This window comes from Strix uralensis, chromosome 4, assembly GCF_047716275.1.
Source record: "Strix uralensis isolate ZFMK-TIS-50842 chromosome 4, bStrUra1, whole genome shotgun sequence".
In the NCBI taxonomy this organism is placed as follows: Eukaryota; Metazoa; Chordata; class Aves; order Strigiformes; family Strigidae; genus Strix; species Strix uralensis.
The window spans coordinates 66,719,727-66,742,243 of record NC_133975.1 but is presented as its reverse complement, the minus strand read 5'-3'; the positions used below and the strand labels follow the sequence as shown (position 1 = coordinate 66,742,243).

The 22,517-nt window shown below is 46.9% G+C and overlaps 1 protein-coding gene across 4 annotated transcripts in view; it reads right to left on the bottom strand.

The window, feature by feature from the left end:
• Positions 1-2,178: 2,178 nt before the first annotated feature.
• SHROOM3 (shroom family member 3) overlaps positions 2,179-22,517 on the bottom strand; it is a 108,103-nt gene continuing 87,764 nt past the window's right edge. For 2 of the 4 annotated variants that reach the window (XM_074867073.1, XM_074867070.1), the window contains exons 4-10: positions 19,005-22,266; positions 15,891-15,967; positions 11,473-12,390; positions 9,870-10,388; positions 8,906-9,056; positions 4,179-4,451; positions 2,179-3,542 (exon numbers count right to left, since the gene is read on the bottom strand). In XM_074867073.1, the coding sequence (XP_074723174.1) occupies positions 3,183-3,542; positions 4,179-4,451; positions 8,906-9,056; positions 9,870-10,388; positions 11,473-12,390; positions 15,891-15,967; positions 19,005-22,266 (5,560 nt within the window). In that variant the 3' untranslated portion in view covers positions 2,179-3,182. The remainder of the gene's footprint in view (positions 3,543-4,178; positions 4,452-8,905; positions 9,057-9,869; positions 10,389-11,472; positions 12,391-15,890; positions 15,968-19,004; positions 22,267-22,517) is intronic. The other 2 variants (XM_074867074.1, XM_074867071.1) reach the window with 1 other exon arrangement.

The following is a 22,517-nucleotide window of genomic DNA, read 5'->3' as shown; positions in this document are numbered from 1 at the left end:
AGCTCTGGGATGCACAAACACTGCATTTTGGGGATGGGGTAGCAATGCCAATCAGGCTCGCTTTATCTAGCTTACTGGCTTTCTCCACTGCAGCTACATAACTACAGGTTCAGATCTAAAAATCTCATGTAGCAAGACCCAAAAATCAGGTTTGTTTCAGTAAGTTTACAAGGACTAGGCAGTAAGTGTAAAAATTTGTCCATGGTATTCTTGTCCCATGAAATCATGTCATCACTGGGAAACGAGTTTCCATTATAGTCTAGTTTTAAAAACACAAGAGAAAAGCAAGGTGGGGTAAGGAGCAATGAGGAAGTTCCCCTTTTTGCCAAAGGCACTGAGAAGTAAATCTACTGGCTTGGCCAATGTTAAATTTCCTTTAAATACATGTCAAGATGTACTTCTACCAGACTCAGCAAACCTTGCAGTTAGGAGACCCATTTTTGAAAAAACTTCTGCAAAGACACTTTACCTAATGATAAACTTACCAGCACTTATAACAGAAATACGGGCTTTAACTAATTTTTCACCTGAAGATCTAAGCTGTTATAAAAATGTAAATAGCTATCACTTTATCACTTGCTTCATTAGCTGATGTTTGTGTGTACAGTGGAGCACATGTAGGACTTTCATCATCAACCCCCAAACTTGCTGGACCAAACATCTGAATTTCCTGTAAACCACCATGAATCCTTAACCTCAAAATTTTTAGCTGGAAACCTGACAAAAGAAACTGTTTTATACACTATTTAGTAAAGCCTTATATACCACCACCACAAAGCTGGCTGACTGCGTGCCACTTGGAAACACTTCACTTGCAGTGTAACGCCAGCATGCAGAGTGACAACTGCTGTCAGTCATGCATTCCGTGAGGGTGAAGGCGACAGCTGGAGGTGCTCCCCCTCAGTAAGTACTGGTTCCTGGAGCAAACAGGCAGACCCTGTTTGGACCTGAGACTCTTCCTGACCCAAGGGTAGACTGCAGGGCTTTCTTTTTCAGGAAAGAACTTACTAAATGGAAAATGCAATGCTGGCTGGTCTCAGGCTGTTCACAAAGGCCTGCCAGATTTGCCAAGTCTTTCTGGTTTGTTTTGGTAACTGTAGGATGGAAGGGTGGCTGCAAAAATAAAATCTAAATTAAAACAACTTTTAAATATAATAAACTAAACTGAAGTACTGTGTAGGATTTTTCTTTAGGACAAATTAATGTTTTGGTTGGCTTTAAACAGCTTCCCCCACTGTTTTCCTGAAACTTCACTCAAACAAATAATTATTCTTGAGTGACCCCAAAATACTTTTTCTCCAATTTTGTTTTTGATTTGGCTATTAAGGCATAAAAATCAGTTTCCCTGCTTGGAGTTCTCATGAAATGCTGTATGAGCCTGACCAGCGTTCAAGTTCAAAAATAATGAAAAGGATATGTTTGCTGTCATCACAGGTAATTAATTGGCTTGCTGCTTCTAAAAGCATTACAAAATCAGGTAGATTTTCTTCTGGACACTGGAGAATTGATGCTTGATATGACAGAAGGGCATTGGCATTTTCTTTAGTCTGCCAAGCTGCCTGTAGAAGAGCTATGATGTGAGCTGTTAAAAAAACAAGGGGCTTTAAAACCAGCACTGAGAGCAATGAATTTTGTCATTTTCTGTCACATGCTAGAGTTGAAATTCAAAACGAATGGACTTAAAAACTACATGACTAAAATCTCTGCTCTGGTCCTGGTGGCGAGATAGGATGGGATGAACAACACCCTGGAGAAAGGAGAAGCTTCAAGCACTGCTTCAGGTCAGAAGAGAGGCGACCTGAATCTGGCTCATCAGCCACGGTGGTAATCTGTTCATGCAGCTTCTAGCCATTTCATTAAACAGTGACGTTAGAGAGGAAAGCACATTCCATACAGAAAAAGAGAGCCTGCCACAATCTGCTTTGCTGACTGCAAACTGGTAGCAATCCTCCAGCACTTGGTAAATTGACATAGTAAAGTTGAGTCAGGCAACTGTAGTTACTCCAGGTTTCCCTGACTAGGAAATAATCCAAGAGTCTTTATGGAGACTCTTGTCTATCTACCCAGGGTGCACAACATTATCATTACACGTGCATGTTTTCAGTGGGCAGGAAAAGAATATCCAGATTTCAAGTTAATGCCTCTTCTAGCTTGTAAAATAATTTCTGATGAGGTGGGTTCAGACAACAGATGTATTGCTATATGAAAGAAGTCCTAGTGTACATCATCCCTTCACAGAAACAAGCACGTAAATTATTTCATTAGAGATCCCTCTCACATCTCACTGAAATGCATTCAGCCTGCAACAGTAACACAGATCACAAGTGAGATTATTCAAAACAGACTTCCCCCCAACGCTCCTGCCCTGAGTCCAGACCTGAGTTGATTACTTCGTGCTGACTTGGACTCCTGAGATGCAGGTTCTCATAAAAGTGTGTTTAAACTCCACAATCAGAGGATTGCAAGATCCAGAAGATGAAAGATTCTATTTTCCTTGTCAAAATCTCCATCATAAGGCCACTTAATGGTATATTTACCATGTGTTGAAAAACGTTGAAGCTTCTTCTGGTAGCCCTTTATTATATTAAAAAACAACAACAACAGCAACAAAACCACGAAGAGATGTTCCAAGCTAATGCATGACTATCTTTGGGGTTCCCTCTTTTTGTTAAGGTTTTCACAAAATACAAAATTAAATGTCTTTTCTACATACAGAACAAAGTAGGATCAAGTAACTGATTAGAGTATGTACAAAAACTTACACATTCTGTCTTGCTCTTTAAAAAATATAAATATCAATAATGTTCAGTAGAATGGGTTGGTTTTATTTTTAAGGCTTCATTCTTTTAGATCCTTCATTATTTAATGAGGTGCCAGATAGGCAGGAAAGGGAGGTAAGAGAAGAGGTCATGTTTTTTATTAAAGGTAATGTGTTTAATTCTCGTGAGACTCTTCCTCATCTCTGTCAGGAGAAGATTTCCCTCCACATTGATTTAAGTTCCCAGGAAGCAGAGGTGGAAGGAAAAGAAAATAAAACCTTTATTATTGCTATTTTTTTCCTTCATTAAAATCTTGTTTTAAACCTGTCTCCGTTCATTGTCTTTGTAGAGAACCATCTGCCAAGTACTTGGATTAAATAAACTCGAGCAGGAGGACTGTATCCAAGGTCTACCTGGGAAAGGTTAGAGTGAGGAAGAGGCTGCTGGAGGTGTTTTACCACCGACCCCGGTGGAGGTAGCAAGTGCTGCAGCTAGGGCAGCTGCTGCTGTTGCATCCCTGGGCTTGAAGTCTGTGGGGAGGCTTTCCATCAGGCACTTGAGCTGTTCCTGGCCCAGTTTGATTTTGTCATCTAGCTCTCGTTGCTCTATGAGGAGTGCGGACTTCATCTTTACAAAGTGCTGGTAATCCTGGAGCTGTTCCTCAGAGAGGTAGTTGCCCAGGATCTCCAAGACCACCCGTTCTCGACGGTCAAGGTTTTCCTTCAGTTCCCGGGCATCTTCGTGCTGGCCAGCCAGCAGTTTCCTCTTCTCGTTCAGTGAACTCTGCACACATCAGAGAGAGCGCTTCAGTATCAGCAGCACCAAACTCACTCATCCCCCCTCTCCTTCCTCCCAACACCACCTTTGATGGAGGCGGGATGGCTGCTAAGCTCCCAGACACACAGTCAAAAGCCTGGGGGAGGAGGATGAATTCCTCACTACAGATTGAATGTGAATCCCACAGAATCAGACTTTGAATGTTCTAGTCAATGTGGGGCAGAAAGCGCTCCAAGACAGTCACTAAAACTTACTTGAAAGCAACAACTACCAGGTAAACCTGGCTTTGTCTCTCACAACTACCCAAAGAATGTTAAAACGCAGCTTCAACTGAGGCAAAAGGCAGTGGGTCATTCCATGACTCACACCACAAAAGAGCCTTTCCTCCAGCCACGGGGCACAGACGTGCTGTCCCGAACATGGCCGTTCCGTTTTGAGACAAAGCTGCAGGATCTGAGATGTTTATATAAACCGGGACCAAGATTCCCACAGACAGAACCGAGTTTGCTTATACATAAGCATCAAGATACCTGCCTTCCTGTGAGCCCATGGAGGTCCTAGCTTACACAAGCACGTTCTTGTGACTGCTGCTGTCCTGCACCCTAAAAAAGGCCAAAACCCTATGGCTGTGCAGATACATACCCGCTCTTCGCTGTTGGCATTTTCCCCCAGACTACTCAGAACGTTCTCTACGCGGGCCAGGCGTCCTGAGAGGGAGAGCAAGAGGTTCACCACCTTATCCAAATCGCCAATGAACATCTTGTACTTGTCAAACTCGTTAGGTTTGCATAGCTTGCTGATCAACAGCTCCACCTCCTCTCCAAGAGCATTATTCATCTTAATATCTGCTAGCAGGCCCTCCTTGGCTTCCTTCAGGATTTCCAGTTTGTGGGTCAAGCTCCCGATGAGCTCAGCCTGTCAGAAAGGAAACACATTGCCACATCGGTCATTACCATGATCACCCTGGTCATATGGATGATGACAAGACAATATGGCTATAGTTCCTGAGAAGCGGGATCAAGTCAGCAACAGCTGACAAGACATTAAAGAAGAAGCAGAGAAAACTCTGAAATTCCACATCCAGGTGATAATATGAATACCCAGTCAGATTGCATGAAGATATATTTGTTCTACCATCAACAAACATTTATAGAAGAGACATCTGATTTGGTGTACCATATTCTGATACCCAGCTACCTACATCTGAAAGATGTAGGTTCTTTCAGGTCTCCGAGTGAGAAGAGCTACAGCTACTTCTCCTGCATATTCCCCACTCCCTGCCCCAGCCTTTTCTTGTTATAGTTTTTATGACCCAGAACTGTACAAAACAACTGGCAGAAAAATTAATTTAATGGCATGACAAGAGGCTGAGCTGACACTTACTAATTACATATGGCTTAGCAAGAAAGAAGGAATTGCTACATATTTCCCCTTCCTATAGCACCCTGAAACTACTGACTACTCCTTACTCAGCCACCTCAGTGTTGAGGTACAAGCCTCAAATTCAACCATGATCCAAACTCCCTGCCTGTGCAGGCACTGCCTCACACAGAGAGGCATCAAGCAAGCATTTACACCGAAGATGTTCTAAATTTACTTAGTGACTGGGCAAAGACATTCAGAGCACACACCCATTTTGTGAAAATGCTAGCAACTCTTTCACTGCTGGAGAAAAGGAGGCCCCCCCAGGGTTCAGTTACTCCAGAAAGAGCAGTGCTGCACGTGTGCTGGAGATCCTTATTTCTGTTAGGATTTAGGGGAAAGGCATATGCAAAAGCAGAAGTCTATGGCCTAGGGCTTGCAATTCTTGCTTCCATTTACTTAGGACTGAGAGCACTGAGAGCAGGAAAAACTCTGCATACGAGGGTTGGGTATTTTCAGTCTCTTTGGTTTGTGCACTGCTGAGGTACCATTACATGTACATTAATCTACTCTGCGTACAAACACTGCAGAATAGAAGTAAATCACAAAGTTGCCTGAAAATATTCTCTCAAGGTCATCTTTCCATCAAAACTCATGGTCATTTCAAGTAGGAAGGCAGTCTACTTCAAAGGAGGAAGGATCTTCAAACCCAGATCAGGCTGGGGGTTGCTCTGAATTGGCCCTTATCTGCAGGGGCAGCCTGTCAGAGTGGGGTTTAAAAGGTTGGTTTGGCAGCCAGGAAGCTAATGGCACCATTTAGCCAGACACCACTAGATGGTACACTGCCTGCACCCTCTGCAGTGCATGGTTTTGTGGCTGCACTAGAGTCTACTGTCAGCTTCCACATATATGCAAAGGCTGAATAAAATGTGAGTAGTGTTCTCTTGAAACAAACATCAGCTACCAGGCTTATGCTGGAATAACTGCTAAGTCCTGCTGTTTGTTGGCAGGGTAGTTCAGAGGGAGAGGAGAGCAAAAGTGCTACTAAATCCCACCTGCCAGGATAAGGGACAGCCAAAACTCCTTTACTTAGATACTCCCCTCAGTAGCACAGGTATCACCCAGAGACAAGAACCAACACTTGCCCTTCCCTGTGCCTATGATGCTAATGTCACCTTCAAAAGAAAGATCAGAGGTCCTCACCAGTTGATTGCTGGACCAAATCCTGAGGAGCAAAAGAATGGAACTGTTTTCAATTATTATAATGCCAGTGGGGAAAACTCTATAGCAGGACTGGACACAAAGTCTGGCATTATTCTCGACAGGTTTTCAGGAGAACCAAGCTGCTCAGAACTGCCAGTTGTTCCTCCCTGCTCTGGTAGCTTTGCTCAAGGTGCAGACCTGCCCTCCAACCACAGCAGGAGGCTATGGGAGTGCCGTACCTTTGTTGTGAAGGCATGGGAGCTGGAGAGGGGACTGTGAACAAAATACTTGCTTTGTGTTCATTAATCAGTGACTCTCCTGCAATCCCAGATGCCAACCAATATAGCTCCTTTGCATACTTACAATGGAAATGAGCTTGTTTATCCAAATGACCTCTCAGAGCCTTCTCAGATAATGCCTATGCAAATGTTCTTTCACAGAGACCATGAACAAACATGCCAGGCAGATCTTGCTGTCTGGGCCTAATCACTCCCATCTACTTCTGTTTTTCCATGCAAATGTAACCTTTGAGGCCTGGGACTTGTCCTCCATGGCAGGCTTACCTCTACTTGCAAGCCTGTCAGATGCTTGCAGCATGTCCACCAACTCCTTGGAGCAGCATCCTCATCTTGTTTAATCACTCCCTACCATTCACGTTGGTATAAGCAGGCAGCCGGGTTTGAAGTGAACAGCACCCCAAGAATAGATCGAATGCTACAGACACAGCAGGGGCTGCAATTACCTTCCAAGCTGGTTGCTCTACAACCAATGGCTTGGGCCAGATAATTAAAATCAGCAGACAAAGGCCTTAGGCAAATGCTTTTGCTTCGCAGCACATGTATGATCTATCTGTGTAGATGTGCTACCCAGAATCCATGCTGGACCACAGAAATAAGACATGGCAGGCACAGTGAGTGTCTCTAACCCATTCCAGTGGCCTGGTCCGACAGCTCCTAAAGACTTGACAGGGTCCTACCTGCACCTCAAATGCTCCACAAAATAGGGCTCATCTACTCACTTAGTACTCCTAATTTGTGTTACAGAGCACTCTGATGGATGTCCCATTCTAGCTGTCATTGTATTAAATCCTGGTAGGGAGCAGATTTTGCTTAGCAGATAAAAGCTGAGAACAGACACAGTAAGGCAATATGAAAAAGAGAGGTGAGCTCTCCAAGTCAGAGCTGCAGGACAAATTGCACACTCGCAAACATCACCCAGCGTCACGTCTTCTCTCTGCGTTTTTACACATGGCATGGGGATGAGGACCCAGAGAGAAAATGTGGAGTTCTGCTAGAGACACATGAATTCTCTGCACTTTGACAGAGAGGCTGAGTTTGGGAGCCTTTCTTTAAATCCATGCTTGATTTTAGTGCAGGAAGAATTAAGTACAATATTTACAGCATATGGGACTTGCACAAATATTTGTATCCTTCAGTATGTTTAAACTCTGCTGTTGGACAAACAGCATGAATATGGGCTGTGATACTCTGTCCAGTGCAATGTAGGATGTTTTAAATTTACAGACAGGCACAGCTGCTTTTGACACAAAGTAGTAGGTGTGTGAAGGGAGGCACAGACAGGCAACTACCTGCCTGTGGCTCCTTGGGATTTACCAGCTTCGCAACATGTCTGTAATTACCAGGTAACCAATGTTAGACAACCACAGGGGCAAATTAGAAGGCCCTGCAAAAGCCCTGGAAGACCGAGCACCCAAGCCTACAGCAAGAACTGCAGGGGCCATTCCTCAGTGAAATGTAGCTGCAATAAGAGGGGAAAATGTTTTCTCCTCTCCTGCTCTGCTCTCCTCCCACCCAAGTCATCACATTGAGGTTGTACTAACTGAGCTGCTGAGGTGCACATGGCTTTCAGCACGTCAGTGAAACAATAAAGTGTGGGGGGAAAAAAAGAGTAACCAGTGTTTCTTTGGAGACAGTGAGTGCAGACAGCAGGTAAAATGGTTAAATTGGCTTCACTGAAGAGGAAAATCCTAGGGTGAAACCTCATGCACTCAGTGCAGTCACTAGCTGGACTCTGTTCCCGTTTCTAACCCCAGCTGTCCTTACCATAGAATAGGATTACAGAATTGTTTGGGTTGGAAGGGACCATTTAAGATCACCTAGTTCCAACCCCCCTGCCATGGGCAGGGACACCTTCCACTAGACCAGGTTCCTCAAAGCCCCGTCCAACCTGGCCTGGAACACTGCCAGGGAGGGGGCAGCCACAGCTTCTCTGGGCAACCTGTGCCAGTGTCTCACCACCTTCAGAGTAAAGAATTTCTTCCCAGTATCTAACCTAAATCTACCCTCTTTCAGTTTAAAACCATTACCCCTCATCCTATCCCTACACTCCCTGATAAAGAGTCTCTCCCCATCTTTCCTGCAGGCCCCCTTTAAGTACTGGAAGGCCAGTATGAGGTCTCCCCAGAGCCTTCTCTTCTCCAGGCTGAACAACCCCAACTCTCTCAGCCCGAAGTCCTTGCTCAAGTCACTTCATCTTTCCCTTTTCCTTGCTTGCTGTGGGACAAGGACAGCCTCTTACAACCTGTATGCTCAGCATTTGGCATAATACAGGCCTGCCTCAGGGTTGTGCAAGATTTGTACTCAGATTTGCAGTGAGTACTCAGATTAGCTCTCTTCATTCAATCTGGGTCACCCTAATGAAGCTCTGCAGGTGGCCTAAACCTACCCAGCCCCTACGCAACTTGAGACTGCCAAAAGCTGACATTAAATAGAAATGCACTTACTTTAGGGCTTATTATTATTTCAGGAACGTAACCAGCAAATGGTGGTGTGTGCTGAATTTACCTTCTTCTCATTGATGTCCAGCAGCTCCTCTTCCTCACCTACTTCTTCTGGCAAGTCCTTGATTTTATTCAGCAGTTCTGCTTTGGGTGCAGAGACACTGTAATAAGCAGGACAGGTGACCAGGGTTACAGGAGCTTCCTTTTCTTCTCTCCTACATCACAGTGAAGAAAAAGGAGTTCAGCCTGAGCCTGACTTTTTGCCGTGCCTAGATCTATGGTTTTCCAGCACTCCCTCTTTGGTACCTTCTCAGCATTACTAACCGCAAATGAAATGGCCGATTCCTGCCATCAGAGGGTGCATGTCAGCTGCTTTCCCATCTCTCCCCTGCACAGAACAGCACTGCTGCTCTCTTTAAATGGTGACTGGTTAACAGGATCAGATACAGGATCAGATCCTTGCTGAAGGTAAACCAGCACAGCTCAGCTAGTGATGGCTAGATTGATCTGGCATGAAGTATTACAACTTACTTCTATATGGTTCTCCAGCTGGAGGACTTGGGCTGATCTTTGCATCCCCCTGTAATAAGTAGGTGCCCCCATACCTCCTTCCAAAATTTGGCCTCTCATTATCTTTCTGCCCACCACTGTTTTGGTCCTGATTTTACTCTCATATTTCTGTTACTTTGCTTTGGACTGAATTGCTTCAGATTACAAAGGTTAAGATAGCAAAATCAAATAACATCTCCAGAGATGGTTTATTTCCTGCCCTGTTATCAAGCTCAGTGTTGTTTTCCACACACAGCCCAGAGAGGTGAGCTCAAAGGCCACACATGCAGCTGAGCTCATGAGAAAGGGCATTCAGAAATGCACTGACAGCCCTCACACCTAACAACTGAGGAACTCGCTCTCCGCCAGCACCCACCTATACAGATGCAGAAAAATTCAGCACAGGCTTGTCCTTCAAAGCAAGCAAGCAGCGAGTTCTGCTGCAACACTGCCCCACAGCCCAAACAAGCAGTGCTTACGTGTCATCTTCGACTGCTGTCCTGCTAGCTTTCTTCTGCGTCATCTTCCTTTTCATGTTGTTCTCCTTCAGCAAGCTGGTTCCACCAGGGAAAAGCCCTTCCATTAAGTCCATGGTTGTCTTCATTTTGGAATCTGGATCCAGGATATCAGCCAGAGACTTGTCTTTATGGACAATTTCTTTTGCTAGAGCCTCTGACTTAATATCCTCTGGGGTCTTTTTCTTTGTCTTCACTGGAGGTGCTGCGCTGAGTATCCTGGAGTCCGGGCTGTCATTTTCTGACTCTCTGGTGATGATCGCTGGCTCTCTGTGGTTACCTTCAGGTTGAGGTATGGGCTGTCTATCAGCACTTTGAGGCCCTTCAGAAGAAGCAGGTAACTGGTGCTGCTTATCCACAGCAGATGGAGAGCTAGTCCTTTTTGATGCAGGTGGCAAGAGGGGCCACTGATCTTCACCAATACTGGTGCCCAACCCTGTTATTTCCCTCTCGGCCAGGGCTTTGGGAAAGCTTTTGAAGCTGCTATGGACAGAAAAATTCTGTGAGATGAAGACAAACTTATCACACAGGACCATTGTGAACACATGGTGAAAGCCTAAGACAAGTAAGTTTTCCTTCTCTCTCACTTATTTTTGTGTCTTACTTCTCATTTCAACATGGAAATGCCCACAGTATGAAGCTACTGGCACCAGAAGCATACTGTCTCCTCAACCTAGACACTGCTGTTTTGTTGTTCCAACACAGAAAGAACTTGTAAGTGACAAGAAACTTTGTTTTCTGCTCACAGGCTGGGACATTGCATCTCACCACCTGGGAGTACCATCCTGAGCAGTCTATACCCGTTTGTCCTTTTCACACTGGAAAAGCTAACCACTACTACAACCCTGGCCAGATTCTTCCCGGATGGAAATCAGAGCAGCTCCTTGGGAGCAAGGGAAGCTGTGCCGAGTTAAATCAGCTGGGCCCCTAGCCCAAAGTCCTATCCTTTAGGAAAAATTCACTATAAGTGTGACTGTGACATATTTGTGTTGTCAATTCTTGGCAGATGGTCACTGTTTCATAACAGCATTATTTTGTGCCAGGTCTAAAATGTATTCTGGGAAACTAACTGTTTGGAAAAACCATCATGGATTTTCATAGTTCTCTCTCAAAAACCAGTAACCAGAAGCAGTCAGCAGCCATTTTAACTCTTCATGCTGGAGCGAGTAAGAAGCAGCCCCACTGAAATCTACATGGTAACTGGAGGGAGAATGAGACTAGGATAGTTTCTCACCCATAATGCCCCTTGCCCTGTCGGCTAAGCACCTGTCAGTGCATCTCCTGATGGGCCACAAAGCTTTTTGCCTTCTTGCTTTGTCCCCTGCCCTGGCCACACCATTTGACAACACTCTTGGCAGCCAGCAGAGCCTAGCAGCACTGAGTCTGTCTGTCTGTCCCTCTGCCCTTATAACGCGTGCATGTGAGCTTCCCGCTCAGCCGGCAGCTGCGGGTGGGTCATCGTGGCACGCAGAGCTGCAGAGGTCAGTCACATTTGTCTGGAGCCCCACATATCTTACTGTATATGGCCCTACAACGCCTGAGACGCTGCATTACAGCTCTCCCTTACCTCATTGTGGCCTCCTCCGAGAGCCTGGTGGATTTGTCTCCAGCTGCCCCATTCCTCTCAAGCACCACTGGTGGGGGAGGAGGTGGGAATTCCTCCGTGCCGTTTGCAGAAGTGCAAGAGCTCAGCTCAGGAAAAGGACGGGATGACAGTGGGGGTGAGAAGGGTGGAGCAACGACACCGGGCTGGGAAGGCATGACAAAAACCTCGTCGTCTTCATCATCCTGCAGCAATGGTGGGGGCGTGAGCTGCAGGCCCGACTCTGAGATCCGAAGATGGGTTGTCCCCTGGGGAGAAGGAGTCTCTGGGTCAGAAGAAGTGCTGCTCTGTGTTGGCAGGGACTGCCACCTCTGGGAGAACTTTGGCCCAGCCACTGGAGGAGACACCGTAGCCCTTGGGTAGCTATTGTCTTTGACTGAATGAGCCCACACCGCTTTGGGTGGGAGTGATCTGTGAAGCAGCCCGCCTTTCCTTCTCCACATAATTTCTTCTGTGGGAGTCTTGGGTGATCTATCCTGGACAGCATCCAAAGACTGTGCCTGAATATTACCGTTGCCCTCGGGGGGAACAGCATCTTGTTTGGCATGGTGCTGTCTCAGAGCTTGGCCATCACCTGTGCTCTGGAAGTCTGAGGGAGTCTGGGTGGGTGTATTAGGGGAGGTCTGGCCAGATCCAGAAGGAGTAAGGTTAAGGAACAAGGGTTTAAAGCCTTGCTTTTGCTCAGGATAGTGACTCCTTGCCTCTGTTGGGGATGGGACAAATGCAGAAGTCCTGCTATCTGGTCTGGAAAGTTCTGAGAGCTTGTGGTTCTCGGTCAGTGTGGTGGACCCAGTGACAACCTCGCTGCTGTGGTGAGGATGGGGATAATAACTTGTAAACGCCATTTTTTCTGAGTGGCTTCTTTCTTTCTTGCTGAAAGACCTAATACCAAGAGACAAACCATGATAAGATTAATAATTAATCAATGAGCCAGAAAAGCACCTCCTTAATGAGCAAATTACGCAACCGTATCTGAGGCCTGGGTCAGTGCCTGCTGATCTAGGTGAAGTGCAGCTGTGCTTTGAAACTGGTACTAAAATCCAGTCTACTAATGTTAGGGACACAGAGCCAGATCCATTCCCACTCACCATCTCCCGTCATTTTCAGTGTGCACTAGATCACACACATACGTGCACACAGGTAGCAACATCACAGCAATAACTTAACAGAAAAAATTTTAGGAAAACCTAAGTGCTCTCCACCCTTGCTTTGAATTTTGTTTGTTACAGATGGGGCCAGTGGCAACTGCTGTAAGATAGACTACTAGACACTACCTATCATCAAACTCCATTGTCAACTGCTGATAATTTTAAGAATTTCAGCTTTATGGGCCAAAAATTCCCATAACATTATCTGATCCTTTTGGAAAGGTGCCATTAAAATGATTCAACTGTTTCAGAGAACAAAGTGAGGCCAAAAAATGCACTATTTTGACTGCAGAGAAAAAAAAAAAAAGCTTTTACAACCATGGAATCCTGTTAGAAGAAAGAGCCCCACTCAAGTAGGCAGGTGTTACAAAAACCAAAGCGAAAACACTTCAAATGCAAACAAATGTTAAGGCTGCAAGGCCAGCAGATTAAATTATTCCTTCCAGGTCTTTTAAGACATTCTCATGTGAGTCTGAGAAACAGTGTCTGGCCTTTGAAGTGAGGATCCTGCTCAGGGTACATAGGCAAACCTACTTGCCTGTATGGCTATTTAGCTGGAAAACAAAATAAGCAGTAATAATATCATTAGCAGATGCAAGAGATGATGGCCTTAAAACATGAGGCCATATCATAAAACAATAGAATACAGTAAAGCTCTACTGCCAATATATTTTCTGTTCTTGAGATGTATTGTTCAAATAAAACAACAATGCCAGTCTCTGATGTTTGAGACATGGGTCCCAAATTTACTCTCAGATGTACTGGTACAAATTAAGAACAACTTTGTCAAAGACATTCTGGCTTTATTCTGGTGTAACTGAGAATAGAATTTGGCAGCCTTTGCCTGGGGGTGGGTAAACTTCCCAGACAGACTGCTCTTGGTATTGTCTGTGGTTCCTGGACAGTAGCAATGTGTATTCTTTTCAGATGCTCTGTGTTTGTCAGAAACGCCAGATGGTAATTCTCTAATTGAAAGATCTCTCCTACTGCGGAAGCAATTGTGGATTCTAAAACTGGTGGAGCAACAACTGTTTCCAACAGTGCTTATGAGACAGCTATTGTATGACACCTGGGGAGCAGCGTAAGTCACGGAGCACGTGTGACTGGACCAAGTGATTGGTGACCAGGGTTTCCTTAACTTCACCATTTGACAGTTTCCTCCTTGAGCAAGAGAGGTGATGGGGATGGTCCCATGTTCTCCCCAGCACATTAAGCAGCTGTGTCCCAAAGAAACCTAGATGCATAATTCCCACTGCCTGCTACTGCCTTCCCTGAAGGGCCTGTGCATGGGGTCTCTGTAGACAGTGATAGGATGGTGATGATTAGATGTGAGAGGACTGACTAGAAAACCAGCTATTTTGGGCTAACAATCACAGGACAGACAAAGACTGCATCTCTTAAGGGATGGATGAAAGATGCTACAATAATCCCTTATGAACCAGACTGTGAAATACTCACAGCCGGGCAGGGAACATTCAACAGTATCCTAATAGTGGAACTCCTTCTGTGAATCACTGAGACACGCGTAAGGTCCTGGTCTACCTGTCCCTTTCAGTCTGCGGAGGATTTAGATCTCCTTCTCACTGAAAGTTAAATGTAAAACTTCTACCGGCTTCAGCAGTGCATCAGAGCCCTCTGGCTTCCAAAACTCATGCCCATTCTCTTTTAGGTCATTTCAGGTGCAGTAGCATAAGAAAAATCACTCAGCAGCTGAAGCTCATAGGGAGTGATTTGCAGGCTGTGTAGTGGAACCCTGTGTCCTCAGAGCCAAGGGCTTTTTCCTGTCTTCTCCCATCCTTCCATTTTATCTTTTGGGAAATCCAATTCTGATCGGGAAGGGAAAGCAGCCTCACATCTCCCAGAAGAAATGTGCTTGCAGAGTGCGCTGCACGCCTATGCAGCAGAAACATCATAAACCTGTTAAGTTAATACTAATAATCTTTGTGCAGTGAAGCATGAAAATGAGAAACCTACATTTCGTGCCCCAATAAACTTGTTTTCAGCCTGGGTGTTCAATCCCGTTACTTGGAAAATAGGTTGGGGGGCGGGGGGGGGGGGGCGGGAAACAAGGATACTGCAAGTAGTTATAGAGAAAAATGATGAAATGCTGTCTCTAGAAGAAATGGGGAGGCAGGATGAATTAAAACAGTTGTATTGTTCTCTCAGGAAAAAAAATGGAAAATGTTATTCCAAATCCAAGTGAATGGGTGTGTTTTAAATAATGATAAAAAGATGTGCTTGAAGGCAGACTGAGTTCCTCTAAAACAAGATTTATGTCTTCTTAGGGGTAAAAATGGCCAGCCAGTCAGAAGTAAGATCCAGCTAGACTAGGAGCCTTCCTCTACTTCTAGCAGTTGCTCCCTGACCCAGAGCTCCCTGGTGAAACCTTTGGAGACAGCAGTGTTAACTCCCACTGTGACAACAGAGTGGGTTGACATTTACTGCAAGTTTGTGAGAAACAGAGCTCCTTTGTGAGTAATTCTTTTAGTCCCTCTTGATGGTTTTTACTGTAATATGAGTTAGCTGTTTGGGCACTCAGAGCTTAGGGCAAACATCTATTTATTATTTAAATGTAAATACAGCAAGATGAACTTCAGTTCTAGTTAACTTCAAAACAATCCACTGCTAAGTGGATAGTTACATAAGTCCTAATATTTTCAGTTTTATGATTACACTTTCCTATTTTTAAAAAAAAAAAAATCTCTCCCCTGTTGCTGAGCAAAATACCCAGCCTGCACAAAGGAAAGCAGCCTGAACGCAAGCCCCCAATTCAGCAAGATCAATGCAATCTCCTGGTTTTAGTCCACGCAAATGTTCACTTCCTTTTGGGCAGGCAGCATCCTGGACTGGAGAAAACCAGACAGCGTGGAACATCAAGGTATTTTTTCCTTTAGAATCCTTCAGTTATGATAGCATCTGGATGTGAGTTCTAACAGCAGATCAAACACATTTTGGAAGTTATGTAACTGGAAATTTGCTGCAGAAACATGCTCCAACATGACATGAGGACGACTTGGTAGTGAATTAATGTCTATAGTGAAAAAAAAGCTCACAGCAACTTACTCCTCCTAACTCTGCTGGGCACAGCACACCCAGAACTGTGTTCATGTAGATGTTTTCTCCAGTTTGTCGTGATCCATCCGTTTATACAGACAACACATGACAACTGCTGCTGGCAGCAGGATGGCAAGAGCTGACCCTGCCGTGACAAAGGGGACATTAACATATACCCACCTGGCTCCTGCGCTGACCACATAGAAAGGATCTCTCACCATGGGGTCAAATTCACTGCTTTCCCTTCTCAGCAGGTCCTGGAGTGCAAAGACAGTATTAGCAGTGAGCAGAAAGCAAAACCAAATAACAAAACACTGATGCTTCCTAGTAAGAGAGCACAGCATGTGCCATAGACAGATGGGAGGAAAACTCTAGCATGGCATACTGCTCTCCCTACTCCTGCTTAGAGGCCCTGTCTGCCTTTTTCTGGACGGATTGTGGACCAACAGGCCGACTTATTCGGAGAAATGTTTTTTAAAAACCTCCCAGCAAGCCCTTGCCTCTTCTAAAAACATGCTCAATGGTGTCAGTGGGACCTGGGCATTCACGTCTGTTTTACATGCAAGCACTGAAGCAGCCTTAACTGGGGAAGCTAAACAGCGAACAATCTGTGCCAAAACAGGACTGAAATGCACAGAGATGCTGAATGCCACAAAGGCTGGAAATTCCAGCCACAGGCAGAGGTGCTGAAAAACATCACAAAGTCTGGCACTTAGTTCTTTTGAAAACCAAAGTGCAGGAACTACCTCCTCTTTAGGCATTTATGTCATCTAAAACCAGATAGATTTTGCAGCTGAAATACCTTTGTGAATCTGACTCTCTCTGCCCTAGAGCTCCCACCACAGGACACCAGGCTATTACTAGACATGAAAGCAAATGCTAAGCCTGCTTTTGAAGAGGTGGGTATTTTCTCCCATACAATCTCTCCATCAGAGAGCATTTCAGTGCCCCCTTCCCCAAACCCTCAGTAATTTGGTTTTTTGGTCAGTGTTGCTGCAGAGGGAGGGTAAGTGCAGATCTTGATTTAAGAGTCTGGGAGCTGAGAGATATGCAGGCTGAGACAGACTGACAAAGCAGAGGAAGGAAGGCTGAGAATGCATTCTGAAGACTGAGAGCTAGTAATTCCACATGGCTATCAAATTCTTTATATCTTTAAACAAATTCCTACAGTGACATTGCAATGTGATTTATATGCAGCCTGAAAGGAACATTAGACTGTACACAAGGACCCTAGAAACATACAGTGAGGCAGAGAAGTCTGCTGCTAAACTGGAAATAAACATTTCCCACAAAAAATCTGAAAAGGAAAAAAAAATAAAAATCATCCTGTTGCTTTGGCTTTGTCCCCTGCTTTTATAGCTGTGGTTTTGTATTGGAGACAGATCAGAAACAATCCTAATTAAGAGAGCACTTAAACATATACTTCCCTTTCAAACAGACACTTATGGATTGGTGTATATGCTGGAAGTCAAACATGCTTTCTTGAATTAGGATTTAAGTGCTTTGCTGCCTATGGGACTAAATCCTCATTCCAGAAGCGGATACAGCTAAATCACTCTGGGAAACAGCAGTAAGGGCTCTCCCCTCTTCTACACTTGAACTAAGACCCTGTGAGCAGGTCTGCAGTGCTGTTCATTGTCTTCCTCAAGCCAGCTTCCAACAGGCAGAAACTCTGGCTTGGCTGCTGAACGTATGCAAGATTAAAAATGAGCGCACAAGGGGGAAATAAGGATCTCAGGAACTACCCTGTATGTCTCCCTGCCCGAGAGAGTGGGTTGGGTAAAAATGAACTAGGGTTGCTCATCGTCCAACCTGTCTTTGAAAAGTACATTTTAGTGATTTTCTCTTTCTGGATGCCTGTTTTTGTTGCCACTCTGACTGTTCTGGGAGGCAGAGAAAGAGTTGCAGCTTGGCCTTCATCCTAACTCTTTCTTAAGGACTGTCCTCTTACTGAATGCAAGGCTTAATGATCAGCAAGTGTGACAAAATTGCACAGATGAGCCTGATGCCTGGCTGGTGTGGAAAAATACTGATGATGGGATGAGACAGCAGTGGTTATGGAAATGCATTCCGGTCACTTGATATTCACAAGCTGCTTTTTTAATTCTATTTAAAAACGTAGTGTGGGATCTGAGGTCTGTCGAGGGAGGACATTTAGAATGAAGTGCACAACAAATCTGGGAGGATGGCTCCTACCCCCGCACCCTGGTTTGGCCTGTTTCTGGGAGATGCTGCCCAGAGCCTCCTTGGCATTACTTGACTCAATACCACTTTGTTGCACCTAGATAACCTGTTCTGGGCCAGAGCAAGTGCAAGAGTAGAAGGAAATGTCCCGGATCTCAGCTGCCCTGTAAATATGGGAGACTGTCCAAACACTCAGACTGTTTGGAGCAAGGAGCTGGAGCCTGTCCGCACGTTTTGGTTGTTTCCTCCTTCTCCCCGTGATGAATGGAGCCTGGCATGGAAACGGGGATGGAGCAGCAGACCCACCACTGCTGTAAATCTGTGCGGCTTGACCAGCTGCAGTTACCTAAATAGGTCTGAAAAGATTTCAGCCAGCTGAAGAGCTGGCCTGGGCAGTTGTTCTTTAAGAAGTTAGCCTGTTTCTACTATTTACCATCACAGAAGTCAGCTGAATTCCCCATTTGTGACATCAGTGCAATGTTCCCAACTGCCAAGCAGGGGACATGGAAAGAGTGGCCAGGGTCTCCACTAAGTTTTCTCTGCAATGTTTCCCTCCAGGGCTGGAGGCAAAACATAATGGTTACTTGGCAGTGCCTTCACTGAGCATTTCCCAGCACTGTCAGGCACAGTGGGAGCCAGAGCAATTTCAAGCAGCCTTTAATCTTCTCTACTTTGCACCAGGAAAGTGGACTAAGGCAGAAAAGCAGCAACAGCATTATCACCACCTTAATGGTACACCCCACCAGAAAGGTGCTTTGCCAGTGATGCTGACAGGTAAGAACAGGACACCTCAGATGGGATGTCCAGAGCAGCAGTAACACACGCACACTACCAACATATGCACTGAAATCCCAGCACCTCTGAAATCCCTGAAATAGCCCCAACAGTAAGAAAGCTGAACAGAAGCAGTCCCCCACCAGCAAACGTTCAAAACAGTATCCTGGTAATTTAAAAGCAATGAACTGTCTCTATCTCAACATGCATTTAACCTCTCTCTAACCAATAGAGTAACTGCCATGACTGAACATCAGCCTGTTCTCCGACATCCCCCCTCATTCCCTGGTTCAGAGCACCCTGCTTGCCTGCACATATGATCTGGTTTCCACATACCTGGTGTTTCTTATCCGCTGTGGGAGACGATCTGGAACGTATATGCACAGGGACTGTCTGATTGTTGTACCTATCAAGCAAGTCTTCCACAGACACTGATTTCCCAGATTTCCTGGTGGTAGAGGGTGCTTCAAAGACCTGCTCCTGCTTCCTGTAGCAAGGCTGGCCCTGCACACCCAGAGGGTCTGTCTGCGTGCCTTTGGTGAGCTCTGTTTTGGCTCTGTAATCCCAGCATCTCTCTGTTTTCGGTCGGCTTGTGATGGGGCTGTCCTGGTGCCCTGTCTTCTTCTCATCTCCACTCGTATCAAAGCAGCCCATCAGCCCAGGAGGAAGGGTAGAAGATATCCGCCCCATCCTCGATATCCGCTCTACCGACTCTCTCCGGCGGTAAAGGTTCTGGTCCTGGAGAGAATTCATGCTGGAGGCAGAGGAAAGGCTCTGGCTGTCTGGGCCACCTGTTTGTAGGTAGGAGCTGTGGGAGCGCTCCCTCAGCAGTCCGACATCTTGCGAGGATGGCCGTCTCCCTGTTTTGCGCTCGATGTAGTCGGCGAGGGCATTCTGCTGGAGTTGCTTGAGCTCCGGCTTGGAGAGGCTGACTGTGGAAGAAGCTTTGCCATCCCTTTCAAAGATCTTACGTCGATCAGCCACCGTATTCTCTGGGAAGACAAAATGGATGCTTTTCTTTTGGAAGGAGAAAGGCGATGGCTCCCCATCAGAGATGCCCACCTCGTTCATCTTCTCCGGTTCTGAGTAAGACCGTTTCTTCTGCTCTGCTGTCAGCCGCTTTCGGCCCCCGATGCGCGAGATGTGCTGTGTCTTGGCATAGTCCAGGGTGGAGAGGCTGCCTTCTGTTGGCGTGATACTGTGCCTCTCCTTTGGGGTGTGGGGAGACGCTGCTGTGCTCCTCATGCCCACGTGGGCTGAGGCAGGCCTCTGGGTTGTCCTCTTGGGTGCACTCCCGAACGGGGGGCTGATGCGACGGAAGGAAGTGGCTCTCAGCACCCTGGACTGAGCATCTTTAATGCTGTTCCTGTAGGCCCTGTTAAACGGTGTGTCCAGCTGTGACCCGTGGGCATCCGGAATATTATCCTTCCAGAGGATCTCCTTCTCAGGCTCACCTCCCAGCTGGAATGTGCTTTTACTCCTTGGTAGCTGAGCCATCCTTATTTGCCCCTCATTTCCAGGACACAGGCTGTAGTATTCGCTGGGTCTTCCCTGCTTCACCGAAGCTGCCATCTGCAGCTCTACAGGGCGCCAGTCAGCCTCTTCCAGCTTCCCATTCCTGATGGAGGGGCTGGAGACCCTGCCTGGCTCACTGGACAGCTGGCCGGGCTCGTGGAGCTTGCTCCGCATGTCCTCCAGGCTGTGTAGAGAGCACCGTGCGCTGGAGGGCTGGCTCGTCCTGCTCGGCCCGTAGTGCTGGCCGAAGCTGGGAACACCAGCACTCTGGGGCCGGTGAGTGCTTTGCTCTCGCTGCTCAAACTTGCTGACCTTCTCCAGCACTGAGCAGCGGGGCTTGCCAGCATCTGGTTTGCCATAGGGAAGGCTTTGGGTGCTGCTAGAGCTGAGCCGGCTCCTCCCAAAATCAGACATCTTTGGGTGCTGTGGAGAAGGAGGCTCTTCGCACTTTGGCTCAGCAGCATGGAATGGAGTCACACTCGTGCCCTCCTCCTCCTGCCTTGCAAAGGCCTGTGGGTCCACATCACTCCACTCTTTGTGCCCCTGTCCCCTGTGATCCTTCTCCTCTTTACTGCTGCTGTTCAAGAATGACAGTTTGGTGTTGGAATAACCCTCGCCTGGTTGCATCTCTTTTAGCTCGGAGCTGCTTTGCCTCCTGAAGTTCTCTGGGATGTTCTGCAGGGAGGAGAAGCCATACTGCTTGGCCTTGCTGTGACCCCACTGGTGGTGAGCAGCAGCATCTCTCTCGTTTCTCTGTGCATTGCCATTTTTGTCCTCCTGGGATTCAGCTGTCCAGTCCTCTTTGGGCTGGTAATGGGGTTTCCTCTCACTAGCATCCCTCAGCTGGGGCTGCAGAGCTTGAAAACTGTGTTTGGAGGCCTGTGCAGTACTCGAGGTCTCTCGGTTGCTGTGTGCTACCTTGTAAGGTGGTAACAACTCCTCCTTTCTTGACGTGGTCAGGCAGACTTCTGGGCTTGTCGTGCAAGGAGCTTTTTGCTGGAGAAGTTTTGCTGCAGCATCATGCTTTCTCTCAGCTGCTGGGGGCTGGTAGAAGATGGTTGATCTGTTTGTAGTGCTTTGGTTTCCATTCTCATCAGAGCCCAGGGTGCTGCTGGCTACAGCCTTGTTGTAAGAGGCTGGAAGAGGTGGAGAGTACCCACTTTCTTTGGCCAGAGCTGGGTAAAGCGTCCCATTATTGCTTGCAGAAGGCTGGGGCACCTGGGCGTAGTGTGGCTCTGGGGAAGGTACTGGGTAGACACCAGTAGGCAGCAGGGGCTGCCCTGGCTGGGCTGGCTGGGAATAGCTCTGCTTGGGCTTCATGGTGGGGCTGCTCTCTGGGCTCTTCTCCACCACGGTGTGCAGGTGCCCTTCTCCAAATGGGGTTTTCAGCAGCGGCCCCTGGGATAGGGTGCTGACAAGCGGAGGCCAGGTCCCTTTCGGCTGGGTTTGACCAGGCTTGTTCAGATCAACGCCAGCGCATGAGCTGGGCCTTTCGTGATGCCTGATGGCTGCATAGCTGTCGCTGCGAGTGGGAGGCAAGGGAGGCCCCTTGGGGGGCTGGCTCTTGCTGTCCAAGGAGCCCTGGCCTGGCTGCGCCCAGGAGGGAGCTGCATTGTGCCGGCTGAAGCTGTGGAGCCTGCCGTGGCCACGACCATCCAGCGAGGCCCGGGCCTCGCAGCTTGGATGCAAGGCAGAGGACTTCACCTCATACTCCTCGGAGATCCCTCGCTGGGCGTCATAGACTGTCTTAACGTACCTGATGTCAGCTTGCCTCATCCCCTCCTGCAGGCCGCCTCGGGACTGCATGCTGTCCGTGGAGCAGGACTGCTCTTTGCTGAACGGAGGAGCGGGATACTCGGGGATGCTAGAGTTGGTGGAGAAGGAGCTGTAGGCAGAGTCTCTCTTGCTGTGGAGGTGGGAGAGCTGGTCGATGCTGTTGGTGGATTTGGCCGGGGACAGGTGACAAGGGTGGTAGCCAGGGGAGGAGTGGTCCAAGCTCTCCATGCTGCCCCGGGAACTGTACTGATCAGGACTTCTCCTCAGATAGCCATGCTCATAGCCAGAGAGATCGCTGGTTGAGGAGCTGGGGAAGAGTGAGAGAAGAGTAAAAACCCACTGTCAGCAGAGGAGAGGCACAACAACTTATAAGTGAGCTCAGAAGCAAGATGTTTAGTTTTGAGAAGTGCAGATGAAAACCCATATTTGGGCCTTACTCCATCCCCTGTTTGCAGTCATCCCAGTTCACAAAGAGGAACTGCTTGACATTGCAACACATGGCTCTTATTTACCACAGAAGGGTGGGAGGGAAATACAGACAGAAAGACAGTGCGTCTC